This window comes from Delphinus delphis, chromosome 11 (assembly GCF_949987515.2).
Source record: "Delphinus delphis chromosome 11, mDelDel1.2, whole genome shotgun sequence".
Classification (NCBI taxonomy): Eukaryota; Metazoa; Chordata; class Mammalia; order Artiodactyla; family Delphinidae; genus Delphinus; species Delphinus delphis.
Window position 1 is genome coordinate 77,097,634 of NC_082693.1, and position 17,449 is coordinate 77,115,082.

The 17,449-nt window shown below is 36.8% G+C and overlaps 1 protein-coding gene across 2 annotated transcripts in view; it reads left to right on the forward strand.

Moving 5' to 3' along the window:
• METAP2 (methionyl aminopeptidase 2) overlaps window positions 1-16,487 on the forward strand; it is a 30,197-nt gene extending 13,710 nt beyond the window's left edge. The window contains exons 5-11 of one of the 2 annotated variants that reach the window (XM_060025407.1): window positions 5,730-5,891; window positions 6,649-6,830; window positions 7,912-8,006; window positions 8,247-8,343; window positions 9,650-9,753; window positions 10,258-10,373; window positions 13,770-16,487. In XM_060025407.1, the coding sequence (XP_059881390.1) occupies window positions 5,730-5,891; window positions 6,649-6,830; window positions 7,912-8,006; window positions 8,247-8,343; window positions 9,650-9,753; window positions 10,258-10,373; window positions 13,770-14,022 (1,009 nt within the window). In that variant the 3' untranslated portion in view covers window positions 14,023-16,487. The remainder of the gene's footprint in view (window positions 1-5,729; window positions 5,892-6,648; window positions 6,831-7,911; window positions 8,007-8,246; window positions 8,344-9,649; window positions 9,754-10,257; window positions 10,374-13,769) is intronic. The other variant, XM_060025406.1, reaches the window with a different exon arrangement.
• The last annotated feature ends 962 nt before the right edge of the window (window positions 16,488-17,449 follow it).

Genomic DNA, 17,449 nt, shown 5'->3' on the forward strand with positions numbered 1-17,449 from the left:
TTTCTCAGGGTATCTTTAACATTTTGTCACATTTGCTTTATCGTTCTTTATCTCAATGGAATATGACACTTATATTATGTATAATATACAAATAACACTCCATTTTCTCCTTGGGAGATAGAAAGATAGAAGGCAAATGTGGAAAAATGTTATATTGGTGAATCTGTACACATACTGTTTTTCTGAAGTATTTGAGAGTAGGTTGTGCATTTTGGGGTGGGTTACTAGATAAGTAGATATTGTGTCCTTTTCAGGGTTGTCAAATATTAAGGCACATGATGTCAATTTCTTTCACTTGGATAAGGTATTAACCAGTTTCTCTATTATATCGTTATTGTTTTTCCTCTTGTAATTAGTAATTTGTGGGAAATTATTTTGAGAATGTAAATATCTCATTCCTTAGGAACATCTTCCTTACGTGTAGAAATCCATGATTTTTTTAATCAGTTTTTACTAGGATGGTTGTTGCTCTTTAAAAAAATTTAACATTCTGTTTGCATTTCCTGTGTCATTAAAATTTTTTGAAACCAATTTTAATAGCTATAATGCTGTTCTGTATCTAGCATAACTTTATTAGCTATTACCCTATTTTTGAACATTAGTACTGTTTTCAATTTTTTGCCACTAGAAAAATTTCTGTGATGAACATCTTGGTATGTTAATTGAATCTGATTTTTCCTTTTTTCTAGATCTCTAGAAATAGAACAAAGAATTATTTTGAAATTCTTGATTTATATTTCTAAATTCAGTAGGCAATTTTTTGAGATACTTGTTAATTTTACAAGCAATACATGTTCATTATAGGACAGTTAGGAAACACAGATAAGCAAAAAGAAGAAAGTAAAAATTTCCTTAATTCTGCCTGTGATTTAAAACCACTGTTTACTGTCTACTATTTTACTGTATTTGATCACTTGGTTAATGTGGTGACAGCCAGCTGTTTCTTTTTTAAAGGTACTTTGTTCTTTTTGCAGTTTCCAGGTAATCTGTGGGATACTTTGGTACTGTTGGAAAATCCTTTTTTTAACAACCTTTCACTTAATTATTTTAATATCCATTGATGATCCTTGCTTTATCAGTTATTTTGTGAGGACTTAATAATGGTGAATTTCTAATTCTGTCATGCCTTCTACATTTATTTGCTGACATTATTCTATAAGAAGAATTTTCCTTTACCAGCTGGGGATCAACTATAATTTTTTCTTATAGGCAGTTAAACATGCTTTCTCTCTCTCTCTCTTTTTTTCTTTTTTGGGCCGTGCTTCGTGGCTTGTGGGATCTTAGTTCACCAATCAGGGATTGGACCCAGGCCTTTGGCAGTGAGAGCCCAGAGTCCTAAACCCTGGACCGCCAGGGAGTTCCCTTTTTTTTCTCTTTAAATACCAGTTTCCAGAGGAAGGAATTGGTGTCATATCTGCCTCATTCTTAATTATTTCTGGGCTAAAGATATGTATTTTTTTTATAGGTATGCATTTTAAATGGTTTTTGTAAATGTGTCATATAGTGCTTTAGGAATGCACTTATAATCACTTTTAAGTTATCTGTGCAATGAGTTCAGAAACATTTATGACTATTAGAAATTAATAGATACCTTTGTATCTTTTGATTTTACTTATATTTTCCTGCTTTTAATACATCCACCAGTAAAGACGAAATATTAAAAAGACTCAGAAATATCAAAGAGTTGCAAAGAATTTACATACTCTATATTATTATTATTTTAAAATATTTAATTATTTACTTTTGGCTGCATTGGGTCTTAGTTGTGGCACATGGGATCTTTCATTGTGGCGTGCAGGCTCTTCATTACGGCACGTGGGCACTCTAGTATAGCGTGTGCGCTTAGTTGCCCCACAGCATGTGGGATCTTAGTTCCCTGACCAGGGATCGAACCCATGTCCCTTGCGTTGGAAGGTGGATTCTTCACCACTGGACCACCAAGGAAGTCCCTATATATTCTATAAACACTTCCTATAAAGATTCTTTTTTAAGCAGTTGTTTTGATAGTTTTGTTTTGCAGACATAATTTTTTTTTAAAGCATGCCTCACCTGACTCTCAGTTTAACTGCCTTTTGGAATAATTGGTATGACTTAGAATGATTTTTTTCATCTTATTTATAAATTTTTGTTAAATAGACTGTCAAAAATTCAAATTTAGGTAAAGGGAAGACTCCTTCAAAATCTTTCATTTGGGCCTGTAATTATAATTAAAGACCCTGACAGTAAGCTCTCGAATATCACTAATGATTTTCAACTTGAACTCAAGACTTAGCAAAATAATTTATTTAATTCAGTTGATTGATAGTTCTTTACTAACAATGCAGAACATTCCATAATCTTTTGAAGAATCCACTGCTTCTAAGAGTTAGCCAGGGACTTTCCTGGCAGTCCAATGGTTAAGACTCCCTGCTTCCACTGCAGGGGGTGTGGATTCGATCCCTGGTCAGGGAACTAAGATCCCACATGCCACCCTGAGGCCAAAAAAAAAAAAAGAGCCATTCAACCTTCAGGAGTGTAAGACAGTCATGAGATCTATTGATTTTAGTATTGGGGATCTTTATTATGTTCTGGTTCTAAAATGTCAAATAGCATTTGAAATTTAATTACACTTATGGTTTTTTTTTTTTTTTTTTTGGGTTCGCGGGCCTTTCACTGTTGTGGCCTCTCCCGCTGCGGAGCAGAGGCTCTGGACGCGCAGGCTCAGCAGCCATGGCTCATGGGCCTAGCCGCTCCGCGGCATGTGGGATCTTCCCGGACCGGGGCACGAACCCGTGTACCCTGCATTGGCAGGCGGACTCCCAACCACTGCACCACCAGGGAAGCCCTACATTTATGTTTTAACCTATAAGAAGTCGATTTGAAGAATCTTAAGGTTTAGACTGAGGAGAAGAAATGGGAATTGATAATGACCAATTCCCTTTTCACATCCCTACATGCATAATATCCATCAGTTCCCTGTGGACATAGTCTTTTATCTTACTACCCTAGAGTAAATATTAGCTGGTATTTTTACTTTCCACAGAAATCTTTGGCTTTTGAAGCAGAAGGTGCTTTCAGACTTTACTGTCAGTGTGGCTGTAGGTATATGTGCCAGGATTATGGACCATGTAAAAGATGAAGAATTGTGATTTATTTTGCTTAAAGGTTGATCTGAGAATAAAGCTAGTACTCTTGTGCCTAAGATGATTTATTCTTAGAATGTTTGGATTCCTGGTTTTCAGGAAAGATTTTTGGACTTTTGGGAGAGACAGGGCTAGAGTTACAACTAGAGGTCAGGAGATTATGGCTTGTCTGTCCGAGCATGGAGCGAGCAACTATAAGTGTACTGCAGCTGAAAAAGGTTGAGTCACATCTTTAGAATATACTTTTTTTTTTTCTTTCTTTCTTTTTTTTTTTCTGTATGTGGGCCTCTCACTGTTGTGGCCTCTCCCGTTGCGGAGCACAGGCTCCGGACGCGCAGGCTCAGCGGCCATGGCTCACGGGCCCAGCCGCTCCATGGCATGTGGGATCTTCCTGGACCGGGGCACGAACCCGTGTCCCCTGCATCGGCAGGCGGACTCTCAACCACTGCACCACCAGGGAAGCCCTGGAATATACTTTTTAAAGGATCTTATCCTGTTATTTTCTGCTCTGAGGGTGTTTGTTTGAATACTTTGATTACAAGTTGCCTCTTATTTTTTACTATTCCTATAAAAGTAATTGATAACACATTTAAGTATGTAAGGGGTTTAAAATTGACCTTAAACTGATAATATTTCAGTTTTCTAATAACAGCAGTAGATAGATCCAAAATATATTTCTAAACAGTAAATAAGCTATAGAAGCCTCTGTGACTCTTAAATACCCTCAATTTCACATAGGACAGCTCCTTTGGGCCTTTGTAGCAAATCAGAGGAAGTAGATGTTGGCACAGGTAGCTGCTGCAATAAGAAGTAATAATGATGAACTTGATGCTGACACGCAGAGAAACTCTGAAAGCATTTTGGGGCATTAACTTAGGGGGCTGTAGTTTAAAGCATTTGGGTGAACTCTTTTTTATAGAGGGTCATATTGTAAATATTTCAGGTCTTGAATATTAATTCACTTCTGCTGTTGTAGCATGAAAGTAGGTATAGATGGTATATAAATGAATGAGCATAGCTATGTTGCAAAAAAAATTGTTTTTGACTTTTTATTTTTTAGTTTTATTTTTGTTTATTTATTTTTGGTTGCATTGGGTTTTCGTTGCTGCGCACAGGCTTTATCTGGTTGCAACGAGTGGGGGCTAGTTTTTGTTGCGGTGCACGGGCTTCTTATTGCGGTGGCTTCTCTTGTTGCGGAGCATGGGCTCTAGGTGTGCGGGCTTCAGTAGTTGTGGCACGTGGGCTCAGTAGATGTGGCTCACGGGCTTAGCTGCTGCACGGCATGTGGGATCTTCCTGGACCAGGGATTGAACCCCTGTCCCCTGCATTGGCAGGCGGATTCTTTTTTTGTTTAATTAATTAATTAATTTTATTTTATTTATTTTTGGCTGTGTTGGGTCTTCGTTGCTGTGTGTGGGCTTTCTCTGGTTGTGGCGAGCAGGGGTTACTCTTCCTTGCAGTGTGCAGGCTTCTCATTGCGGTGGCTTCTCCTGTTGCAGAGCACGGGCTGTAGGTACGCGAGCTTCAGTAGTTGTGGCTCGTGGGCTCTAGAGCGCAGGCTCAGTAGTTGTGGCGCAAAGGCTAAAGTTGTTCTGCAGCATGTGGGATCTTCCCGGACCAGGGCTCGAGCCCGAGTCCCCTGCATTGGCAGGTGGATTCTTAACCACTGCGCCATCAGGGAAGCCTGGCAGGTGGATTCTTAACCACTGTGCCACCAGGGAAGTCCTGTTGCAAAAAAATTTTATTTACAAAACAAGTGCCAGGCTGGATTTGCCTGCAGGCTGTAGTTTGCTGACCACTGTCTTTAAGGCAAATGAGAGTTATTTCTTGAAGGCATCACTTTTATACTAAGTGTAATTTATACTTCCGTGATCACTGACTTGTGAATTCTGTATTCAGTATTGCTTAAGAATCTGTGAAAGCTATAACTTCAAAAAAGATTTTCACTTGAAGCAGTTATTATTTTTGAAATGTACTGCTTAAAAAGGGACTTAGTAGATCTTCTCATTTGCAAATACTGAATATAAAAATCTTTGTTATCCTTGGCAGTTTTAAAATATGAGCCATCTCCTTCAAGGAAGATTACCTCTAATATATATACAATTAGAAAAATCCTGTGAAAGCACATAATATTTTATGTTTTGAGAAAGGTATATGCAGGTTGCCAGGTCAAGTCTTTGGATTAGTACTTGCCCTGTTGGTGAAGTTAAATGTTAATATTTGGTGCATCCTTAAAATTTATATTACCTCAAGGAGAAGGATGACTTTTTTTCCTCCCCTCTGCTTTGTTTCTAGGACTCTTTTCTGATTTTTCTGGTTCTCTACTTTTGTGTTATTTTATGTGGTGTAGGCTATTAGTCCCTCTGACTGTGAATAAAATCTCACTTGAGGATTGTTTTTTTTCTAAGAGTCTTACAAAAGGTTTAACTTGATTAGGTTTGGTTGTACCTGTGTGGGTACTTGTATTTCAGAAACTTTGCCGACTTTTAATAAAAGAAACTGAGTATGTAATTTTTTTGTCCAAAATAGTGTATTTTTATCTCTCAGCTGTTATGCTTATTTTGCTGTTTATTAAATGACTAATGCTATACTATGCATACTATAAAGGCGAACAGCTGCTTGGAGAACTACAAGTGAAGAAAAGAAAGCATTAGATCAAGCTAGTGAAGAGATTTGGAACGATTTTCGAGAAGCTGCAGAAGCACATCGACAAGTTAGAAAATATGTCATGAGCTGGATCAAGCCTGGGATGACAATGATAGAAATCTGGTAAAAGGGATATGTTTTTGTAAGAACATGATAAAAGAAATTGTTTAGAGCTAACTCTCCAATTGTAATGTATGGCTTTCATTATATAATGCTTTGCCAAAAAACTTTAAGTGAAGGTTCTAGAAATACCTTCTAAATTCTTGTAGTGTCGATGTAATGAGGAAACCATAAGAGGACATTTGCAACTTCATTCACCCTATTTTGTACTCATGTACTCTCATGTGTACAAATGTACACATTACTGATTCTTATTTTCTGTTTGGAAATCTGTTACTTTGCTATCCAGTAAATCGTATTAAATTAAAATTCTGGGACACAAAACATTTATAATGCAATGAAGAAATCAATAAAAGTAATTATTTCTCCAGCTTTCCCCTTGAGAAATAATAAGCTATAGGGCAACTTAATACTCTGATCCCAAGAATATTCAAAACATGCAGCATTGAGAAAATAAAATGTAATCAGCATTTAAATTAGTCTAAGTCAAGAGTCTTATTTCCTGGTAAATCAGGTTGAAAGTGGATCGTGTTTTTCTGTTTCTCCAGATTTCTAGTGGAATTAAATTCTCTTTATTTTTTAGAGATGAACCTACTGTGTTCATAACGTCAAAGGACTGTTATTTAGTCACATGCAGAAAGTACTCAGATCACTCCCAGAAAGTAATTTAAGAGTTTTAGTAAACTTTTTGGAGTTGATGAACTGTAAGGTATATATGGGTAGGAACATAAAAGTAAACAAATTCCTTTTTTTTTTTAAGTGAAAAGTTGGAAGACTGTTCACGGAAGTTAATAAAAGAGAATGGATTAAATGCAGGCCTGGCATTTCCTACTGGGTGTTCTCTGAATAACTGTGCTGCCCATTATACTCCCAATGCTGGTGACACAACAGTATTACAGTATGATGACATCTGTAAGATAGACTTTGGAACACATATAAGTGGTGAGTTGTTAGAAATAATTCCCACTCCACCCTCCTCCTGAAAACTCTAGTCTTGTCCCTGTTGGGTGGGGCTGTAGATACTGAACTCTCACGTTTTCTTCTTGATGCCTCACTTTTCAGTAGAGCTATGTTGAGGTAGATTTTGAGATTTACTTTAAAGCATCCTACTTAGTGGAGTACAGTGAAAACTGTTGGGTAATTGAGGTTTATTACCTATTGTATCAAGGCATGAAAAATAGAATCTTACATCTCATTCAGTTCATTGTTGTAGACATTTTTTATTCATATAACAACAAAAAGCATTTACTTAGAACCTTTGAGTTTACCAACCTTTATATATAATGGTTAACTTTTCTATATTCTCTCCCAAACCCTGTTAGGTAAGTACCTTTTACTTTCACTTAACAGGTGAGAAAGCAAAGCTTAGATTTAAATACTTACCTGAGGTTTTACTAAATTGGAGAAGCTAGTCTGATGGTTAGTGTCCTGTGGACCTATACATTTTCTCTGCCCACCGTGCTGTTCCTTAGTTCCCCAGGCTTTTCTCACTTTGATTTGTTTTCTGTTTATATATTTTTTATAACTGCCTGGGTGAATATTGAATTGGTGCTGTCTTGAAGTAGTATATACCAACCCTGAAATTAATTTTTTCGTTTCAAAACCTTTGTATAACTTATTTACACTTTTTTCCCCTTTGATTACGATTGCTGTCTGGGTACTTGATGTGCTGCCTTCATTTGAGCCCATCTTTTTTTTTTTTTTTCTTTTTTTTTTTGCGGTACGCGGGCCTCTCACTGTTGTGGCCTCTCCCGTTACGGAGCACAGGCTCTGGATGCGCAGGCTCAGCGGCCATGGCTCACGGGCCTAGCTGCTCCGCGGCATGTGGGATCTTCCCGGACTGGGGCACGAACCTGTGTCCCCTCCGTCGGCAGGCGGACTCTCAACCACTGTGCCACCAGGAAAGCCCCTGAGCCCATCATTTTATGTTTCTGTTAACTAGCAAGGTTAATAGAGTAGATACTATAAAGTAGATCATTTGACTAGCTGATAAGTAAACTTAAAGACAAATTTTCTCTTTCAGGTAGGATTATTGACTGCGCTTTTACTGTCACTTTTAATCCCAAATATGATACATTATTAAAAGCTGTAAAAGATGCCACTAACACTGGAATAAAGGTATGTGAACTGTAAGCGCCATTTCATTCAACATATTTTGAGCACTTTATAGCCTGTTTGGGTTATGTAAGACTGGTCCACCACCCTTAGGGTTTTAAGTGGGTTATTGTAATACAGTGTATGGAAGGCTTTTATAGAGGAAGTCATTTCTGCTTGTCCCTTATTTTAAGATATTAAGAAGTTAAGTTGCTGTAAAATTCTGCACTTTGAATAACAGAGTATACATGATTCTGTTTTTAGTGTGCCGGAATCGATGTCCGTCTATGTGATGTTGGTGAGGCCATCCAAGAAGTTATGGAATCCTACGAAGTTGAAATAGATGGGAAGACATATCAAGGTATGTTCTCTAAAAATGCATCTTATTTTGAAATGTCTGTGACCTTGGCAGAAATAATTTTGCAAGATAGTGTTGAGTTCTTTCTTTAGATCAGCTGCTTCATCTTTATCTCTTGGGAATTGGGAACATAAAGAGGAAAAACAAGGGAAATGACCTGTTCATGGTAGGAATTCTGTGGTAGCTAGCTGGTGGGAATTGTTGTCATCTACCCTGGTAGCTGATAAGAAGACACCTGGGGATTTATTTCAGGATGGCTGAAATGTAGGCTAGATTTTTTTTTTTTTTTTTTTGCGGTACGTGGGCATCTCACTGTTGTGGCCTCTCCAGTTGTGGAGCACAGGCTCCGGACGCGCAGGCTCAGCGGCCATGGCTCACGGGCCCAGCCGCTCCGCGGCATGTGGGATCTTCCCGGGCCGGGGCACGAACCCACGTCCCCTGCCTCGGCAGGCGGACTCTCAACCACTGCGCCACCAGGGAAGCCCTAACCTTACCTCTTGACAAATAGAATACTGCCAGCATTACAGAAGCCCCCCCTATTCTATATACCCCTTCTCAGTTACATTACAGAAGCCTTCTTCTAATAAGCCACTATCTTCAGTACTAAGGATTGGCATTTCCTTTTCTTTGTCTTTACCATCTGTTATGCATCCCTAAACATTAGTTTAATTATGCTTAATTTTGAACTCTGTGTGTGTGTGTGTGTGTGTGTGTGTGTGTGTGTGTGTATGTATGGAATTGCACCGTATGTATATAATTGTGCCTTCTTTTGCTCATTTGGTTTATTTCAGGTCAGTGTATCTGTAGCTTTTCATTTTTATTGTTGAGTAAGTGTTCCATTGTGTGAATGTATTCAACAATTTGTTTATTCTGTCAGTGATCCCAGGACCTTGGGATTGTTTAGATTTTCTTTTTTAACATTTGAAATGTTGATGTAATAATAAAATTTAAGGTTTTTTATTTCTATTATTTTGACACAGAATCCTCATTTTCAAATTACCTTTTGGTCCATAACCATGAAAATACATATTTTTCATGTTTGTAATGCTTATATACATGATATTTTATGACTGTATTTTTATTAACAATAACTCCCTAGATGGACCCCCACCCATCATGTCCTCATCACATAGTTTATTCTTTTCCCATCATTTTCCCTACTCCTTCTAGTTTTTAATCAGTAACATTGCAGTATCCCAGTAGTTTTCCAGTTTGTATTTAATTATCTTAATGTGGGGTTATGTAATAGAGCCATACCTGTTTGTGCTTTTAGAGACCCTGAATAACTTTTTTTTTCCTGTTATGCCAGTGAAACCAATCCGTAATCTAAATGGCCATTCAATTGGACCATATAGAATACATGCTGGGAAAACCGTGCCCATTGTGAAAGGAGGAGAGGCAACAAGAATGGAGGTATGTATGCCATTAACACTGTTCTTTTGTGAAGCATTTTGACGTTTTTTTTCCTACCAAACTATGAAGCTAGTAGTAGTTGAGTATATAGTATGTTGAGCAAAATTAACTTGCCATCCATTCTCACCCCGACAGGAATTGGGCTGTGTGAGTGTGCAGATTGTGTCTGGTCAGACTGGGGCTCAGTCAGCTGTGGAAGTGAGGCATGTCAAAGGTTCATTCAACACTTCGTGAATATTTACTGAGCATTTCGTAGGTGCCCGTCTCTTTAGTAGGCACTGGAATGTATTCAGTAGTAGCAAACAAAATTCCCTGCTCATGTAAAACTTAACATTTTAATAGATGACACAAAGACCAAAAGTGCTAAGGAGATAAAGCAGGAAAAGGTAGATAAGGACTGCCAGGTATGGAACTACTTCAGCCTGAAGTTGAGATGGGAATTTTAATTAGTTCTGAATTTCTGAATTTTTCTTCTCTACCCTTGACCCTTATATATATTTTTAGGAAGGAGAAGTATATGCCATTGAAACTTTTGGTAGCACAGGAAAAGGCGTGGTTCATGATGATATGGAATGTTCACATTACATGAAAAATTTTGATGTTGGACACGTGCCAATAAGGTGAGAGACTATAGTTTTTATGACTGATGAGTTTCTCTTCCCAGTTAATAGCATTTTAAAAAGTGTGACGGACATCCACAGTGGCACATTCATAAATGCACAGTTCTATGGCCTAAAAATAAGTTCTGTGGATTTCTACAATTCAGCAGAAAAATTGTCCTGTTAAAAATTTTAACTGAGATGAGAATGATGTAAGTATTCACTTCATATCCAGTTTCCAACAAGCGTAATAATTTCAGAGATTATCATTTTGCTGGCATTCCTAGGTTTTTGTTCTTAGTATTTTCCCATTGGTAAACTTTATATTTTTTTATTTATTTTTATTTTTTTTAACATCTTTATTGGGGTATAATTGCTTTGCAACGGTGTATTAGTTTCTGCTTTATAACAAAGTGAATCAGTTATACATATACATATGTTCCCATATCTCTTCCCTCTTGCGTCTCCCTCCGTATCCCACCTCTCCAGGCGGTCACAAAGCACCGAGCCGATATCCCTGTGCCATGCGGCTGCTTCCCACTAGCTATCTACCTTACGTTTGCTGGTGTGTATATGTCCATGCCTCTCTCTTGCCCTGTCACAGCTCACCCTTCCCCCTCCCCTTATCCTCAAGTCCGTTCTCCGGTAGGTCTGTGTCTTTATTCCTTTCTTACCCCTAGGTTCTTCATGACTTTTTTTTTCTTAAATTCCATATATATGTGTTAGCATACGGTATTTGTCTTTTTCTTTCTGACTGACTTCACTCTGTATGACAGACTCTAGGTCTATCCACCTCATTACAAATAGCTCAATTTCGTTTCTTTTTATGGCTGAGTAATATTCCATTGTATATATGTGCCACATCTTCTTTATCCATTCATCCGATGATGGGCACTTAGGTTGTTTCCATCTCCGGGCTATTGTAAATAGAGCTGCAATGAACATTTTGGTACATGCCTCTTTTTGAATTTTGGTTTTCTCAGGGTATATGCCCAGTAGTGGGATTGCTGGGTCATATGGTAGTTCTATTTGTACTTTTTTAAGGAACCTCCATACTGTTCTCCATAGTGGTTGAACCAATTCACATTCCCACCAGCAGTGCAAGAGTGTTCCTTTTTCTCCACACTCTCTCCAGCATTTATTGTTTCTAGATTTTTTGATGATGGCCATTCTGACTGGTGTGAGATGATATCTCATTCTAGTTTTGATTTGCATTTCTCTAATGATTAATGATGTTGAGCATTCTTTCATGTGTTTGTTGGCAGTCTGTATATCTTCTTTGGAGAAATGTCTATTTAGGTCTTCTGCCCATTTTTGGATTGGGTTGTTTGCTTTTTGTTATTGAGCTGCATGTGCTGCTTATATATTTTGGAGATTAATCCTTTGTCAGTTGCTTCATTTGCAAATGTTTTCTCCCATTCTGAGGGTTGTCTTTTGGTCTTGTTTATGGTTTCCTTTGCTGTGCAAAAGCTTTGAAGTTTCATTAGGTCCCATTTGTTTATTTTTGTTTTTATTTCCATTTCTGTAGCAGGTGGGTCAGAAAGGATCTTGCTGTGATTTATGTCATAGAGTGTTCTGCCTGTGTTTTCCTCTAAGAGTTTGATAGTTTCTGGCCTTACATTTAGGTCTTTAATCAATTTTGAACTTATTTTTGTGTATGGTGTTAGGGAGTGATCTAATCTCATACTTTTACATGTACCTGTCCAGTTTTCCCAGCACCACTTATTGAAGAGGCTGTCCTTTCTCCACTGTACATCCCTGCCACCTTTATCAAAGATAAGGTGTCCATATGTGCGTGGGTTTATCTCTGGGCTTTCTATACTGTTCCATTGATCTATATTTCTGTTTTTGTGCCAGTACCATACTGTCTTGATTACTGTAGCTTTGTAGTATAGTCTGAAGTCAGGGAGCCTGATTCCTCCAGCTCTGTTTTTCGTTCTCAAGATTGCTTTGGCTATTTGGGGTCTTTTGTGTTTCCATACAAATTGTGAAATTTTTTGTTCTAGTTCTGTGAAAAATTCCAGTGGTAGTTTGATAGGGATTGCATTGAATCTGTAGATTGCTTTGGGTAGTAGAGTCATTTTCACAATGTTCGTTCTTCCAATCCACGAACATGGTATATCTCTCCATCTATTTGTATCATCTTTAATTTCTTTCATCAGTGTCTTATAATTTTCTGCATACAGGTCTTTTGTCTCCTTAGGTAGGTTTATTCCTAGATATTTTATTCTTTTTGTTGCAATGGTAAATGGGAGTGTTTTCTTGATTTCACTTTCAAATTTTTCATCATTAGTATATAGGAATGCCAGAGATTTCTGTGCATTAATTTTGTATCCTGCTACTTTACCAAATTCATTGATTAGCTCTAGTAGTTTTCTGGTAGCATCTTTAGGATTCTCTATGTATAGTATCATGTCATCTGCAAAGAGTGACAGCTTTACTTCTTCTTTTCCGATTTGGATTCCTTTTATTTCCTTTTCTTCTCTGATTGCTGTGGCTAAAACTTCCAAAATTATGTTGAATAATAGTGGTGAGAGTGGGCAACCTTGTCTTGTTCCTGATCTTAGTGGAAATGCTTTCAGTTTTTCACCATTGAGGATGATGTTGGCTGTGGGCTTGTCATATATGGCCTTTATTATGTTGAGGAAAGTTCCCTCTATGCCTACTTTCTGCAGGGTTTTTATCATAAATGGGTGTTGAATTTTGTCAAAAGCTTTCTCTGCATCTATTGAGATGATCATATGGTTTTTCTCCTTCAATTTGTTAGTATGGTTTATCACATTGATAGATTTGCGTATATTGAAGTATCCTTGCATTGGTGGAATAAACCCCACTTGATCATGGTGTATGATCCTTTTAATGTGCTGTTGGATTCTGTTTGCTAGTATTTTGTTGAGGATTTTTGCATCTATGTTCATCAGTGATATTGGCCTGTATTTTTCTTTCTTTGTGCCATCCTTGTCTGGTTTTGGTATCAAGGTGATGGTGGCCTCGTAGAAGGAATTTGGGAGTGTTCCTCCCTCTGCTATATTATATTTTTATTTACTTTTTTTTTTTTTACTTTTCGGAGATGGTTGAAGTGTCTACTTTTTGTTCAGGTCTTTCAGTTTACTGCTGAAATTTCCCCCAAAAGGGAAATTCCCACCTTCATACTATTGATGAGTCTGTACTTGGAATTTAACACACACACGCATAGACACGTAAATATAAGGTAGCCTTCATCTGGTCTCCTATTCATCTGCCATCTATAATTGGGTGTTATACATTCTGGTTTTTGAATGTTGAAAGAGGCAGCAAAAAGTTTTTTGAACTTTAATTACTAAGTGAAGTCATAGCTTTGGTTTGAGTTTTCTTTAATGAGGGAAGTGAGTTGCTAACTTTTTAGCCAACTATTAATCTTGGATTTTCTTGTCTTAGGCTTCCAAGAACAAAACACTTGTTAAATGTCATCAATGAAAACTTTGGCACCCTTGCCTTCTGCCGCAGATGGCTGGATCGTTTGGGAGAAAGTAAATACTTGATGGCTCTGAAGAATCTGTGTGACTTGGGTATTGTAGATCCATATCCACCATTATGTGACATTAAAGGATCATATACAGCGCAGTTTGAACATACCATACTTTTGCGTCCAACATGTAAAGAAGTTGTCAGCAGAGGAGATGACTATTAAACTTAGTCCAGAGCCACCGCAACACCTTTTATTTTCTAAGCTTTGTTGGAATACATTATACCAGAATTAATTTGCAACCTGTTGTCTTTAACAGTGGACCTATGTAATACTTTTATCCATGTTTAAAAAGGAAGGAATTTAATCAAAGGCAAACCATTTAATGTAATTAACCAAGGAAAAAGCTTTCAGGACTTTGAACTGTTAACTGTTTTCCTTCTGTCTAGGAAATGCTATAAAGCTCCAATTAATTAGGAATGACCTAATACATTTTGTTTCAAACACCTAAGAGATGCTTTTCAGATATTTATATTGCCATATTCTTAATTGAATGCTTTGAATGACTACATCCAGTTCTGCACCTATACCCTCTGGTATTGCTTTTTAACCTTCCTGGAATCCATTTTCTAAAAAATAAAGACATTTTCAGATCTGAGAGCTATATTTCAATGTCTGTGGTTATAATTCTGTACAGGAAATAGTTTAGCTTAATGTAGGAAAATGTAGAGCCTTTTATCTGGATTGTAGACCTCCACACTGAAACTTTTCTTCTGATGTAGTGGCTAAAACAAGATCTATACATGCATAAAGTGGGAGGAGAATCTTCATAAATTAATATACAGCTTTAGGCATATTTTACCTTTATTTTCTTTTTAGGACCATATTAGTCCTCGTCTCTCATTTTTCTCCTGACATTGGAAAGATCTAATTAAAACATATTAGTAGGAACATTGTACCAACTTAAAACCTTGATTTACTAAAATCTCAACCTTTAGATCCTTTGTCCAGTGGTAGTTATTTATTGAGAAATGTATTCAGCTTAGTAAGTGAAAAGGGCGCTTAAAACCACACAAATAAAAACAGGAGTACTTCCCATGTTTGGATCTTGTTCTAGTTAATTTTTAGGCTTTTTCATTAGTGAACCAAATTCTCTTAACACCCTGCCCCTGTACTGGCTTGAATTCATAACAACATGGGCAGTATTTCAGGAAGTGAGGTTACAATGATGCTCATAGCAGCTAAGTGCAGAAGTTAAATGTGAGATGCCTAATACTTGTTTGAACTGAGCCCCACAGTTCTTGAGCAGATTGCTTGAATTTCGTGTAAATGATTCGTTGGGAATGTTCCCACGTAATTTCAAAATTGTTATGTACCAGGGTAAAGCCTTAATTTGTATATGCTTTAGCACAATAAGATTGCCTCTGGGATGCTGTTTAGTTTGTATTTTGTTTAACATTTTTCTCCTAAGAAACCTGACTTCTGTACTAAATCATTTATTATACATTAAAAAGTTGCTCTTTCAGATTAGAGCTATAAATGTTATCTTGTGGGATAAACAGTTTAGTTTTTAGCTATATGAGCCATGTTTATTATGGTGCTAATGTTCAATAGCTACCTTTGAATAATCTCTCCATTTCCTCTGATGATGTGCAAGTAGCAGAGCTCACCAGTTCACGCCTGGACATGTTACAGGGCTTGCGCCCTCCAGCTAGCTCTTTTGGGGCTTTGAGTCCATACCTTTCTGATGTGCTTTGGTGGGAGGTATAAAGTATCTTGATTTCTAAACCCAAGAACTTTCGAATTGAGTCAAGAATTTGTAGCTTTGTAAAACCTCTTCAGCAGTAGTGATCTCAAACCAATTATAAGCTTGAAGCTCCCTTCCCAAGTTGGGAGCAGTGGCATCACTGCATGCCCCGGAATGGCAAGGGATATGATCTTGTAAATAGGAAAGCTGTTACTTAAAAATTGTATTGTTCACCTACTAGCCATGTATCTCTTGAAATCATTTTGTCATGTTTACAATGATGTACCTTATTGGTAACAAATTATTAGCTTGATGTTTAACAATAGTGCCTTTAGTAAATTATTTTACAACCAAAACACGTTGTTTTTTGTTAGATCAACTTAGCAGAATGTATAAGTCCACAAGGAGATGTACTGTAAGAAATCTAAGTTTCTGTTCATTGACTAGGTTTTAGTTTTGTTATTTTAATAGCCTTCAGTTTTTTAGATCAGTTTTAGGTTTGTAGCAAAACTGAGCATAAAGTACAGAGTTCCCATGTACCCCCTTCCTCGACTTCAGAAACACAGAGCCTCCCCATAGGTTTTAGTTTTAAGGATTTAAAAAGTAAAGGGCTAAGTCACTTACTACTTTCTCGTATGTATTTACATTGAAGTAAGTACTGAAACAAGCAACTATACCATTGTAAACAACACAGCTTCCAGAGTTGTTTTTAACTGTTCCACTAAAATTAGTTACTAAAAGGTGTAGCAGTTTAAGTATAAAGTAATCCTTGACATTAAGAAACGCTAGACTCAGGTATCTTGACCACAGTAAATCTTTAATGAGGTATAATAATGTTAACAGTTGAGGTAACAACTTGCATAGGTATTTAATAGATGAATGATTTTAAACCTTAGCCATTTAATACTCGAGCTGTAGTTTTGGCATGAATGATTTGTTCAGTGATAAATTCTCATTGCACTTCACGATCAGCTGCCTGAAATGATTTCAACCTGCAAGCAAAACCCACTTGAGAAAAAAGATAAATCATCTTCCAGTGGTTAACACTTAGCTAAGATATTACATAGCTCTTCTATAGAGGTTAATGGATTCTCATCTTTCTGAATAAAATTAAATTAGCAGCTGTAGGACTTTAAAGAGATCTAATAAGGTTGTTAGGGAAGAGCAAAGAGTATTACATACTATATTTTTAATAAAATGCAAGTGTAATTTTTTTTAATTGTAAAAAAGGGCCCAGTGTTTGAATATCTAAGAGGCTCTTAGTATTCACATAATCCTAGCAAGAGTAACTTAATCCAGGCTTTAGTTATTTAGAAAAATGAGATACTGAATATTTTGCCCAGATGCCAATATCTTGTGTGTCCTATGCAATTTTTTCTCCTCGACTTATTTTTATCCCTTTAAACTAAAAATTTCAAGATACAATATAGTACAAAGCTTTAAGAGATCTAATGTTAAATATATAAAATGAACTCATATCCAAGTTGAACTGTACTTGTATTATATAATAATATACTGTTTGCTACATTCAGTTTTTTTATGACTGCTTTATTAGAATCTGGACAAACCTATTTACTGCCAGACAATCATTATAAATCTTGGCCAGCATTGTTTTCATGTCCATAGTACTGAAGTCATTTAAACATGCTATTTATAAAGCTGTCATCTTCATTTGTATACAGTTTGACTATGCCAAATAAAGAACAATTATTAAAACAATAAATTTTTGAAAAAAGGAAGTTCCAATAACCAAAATAATGTCTGTTCTGAGCCCTGTAACACACAAAGCCTCAGGAATATTAATGAGTGTGATCAGTGAGTATTTAAGTGGTACCTTGATATTTCACTTTGTAGTAGTTTAACTCCCTTTAGAGGGCAAAGGTGACTTCAGTATACAAATCTGAA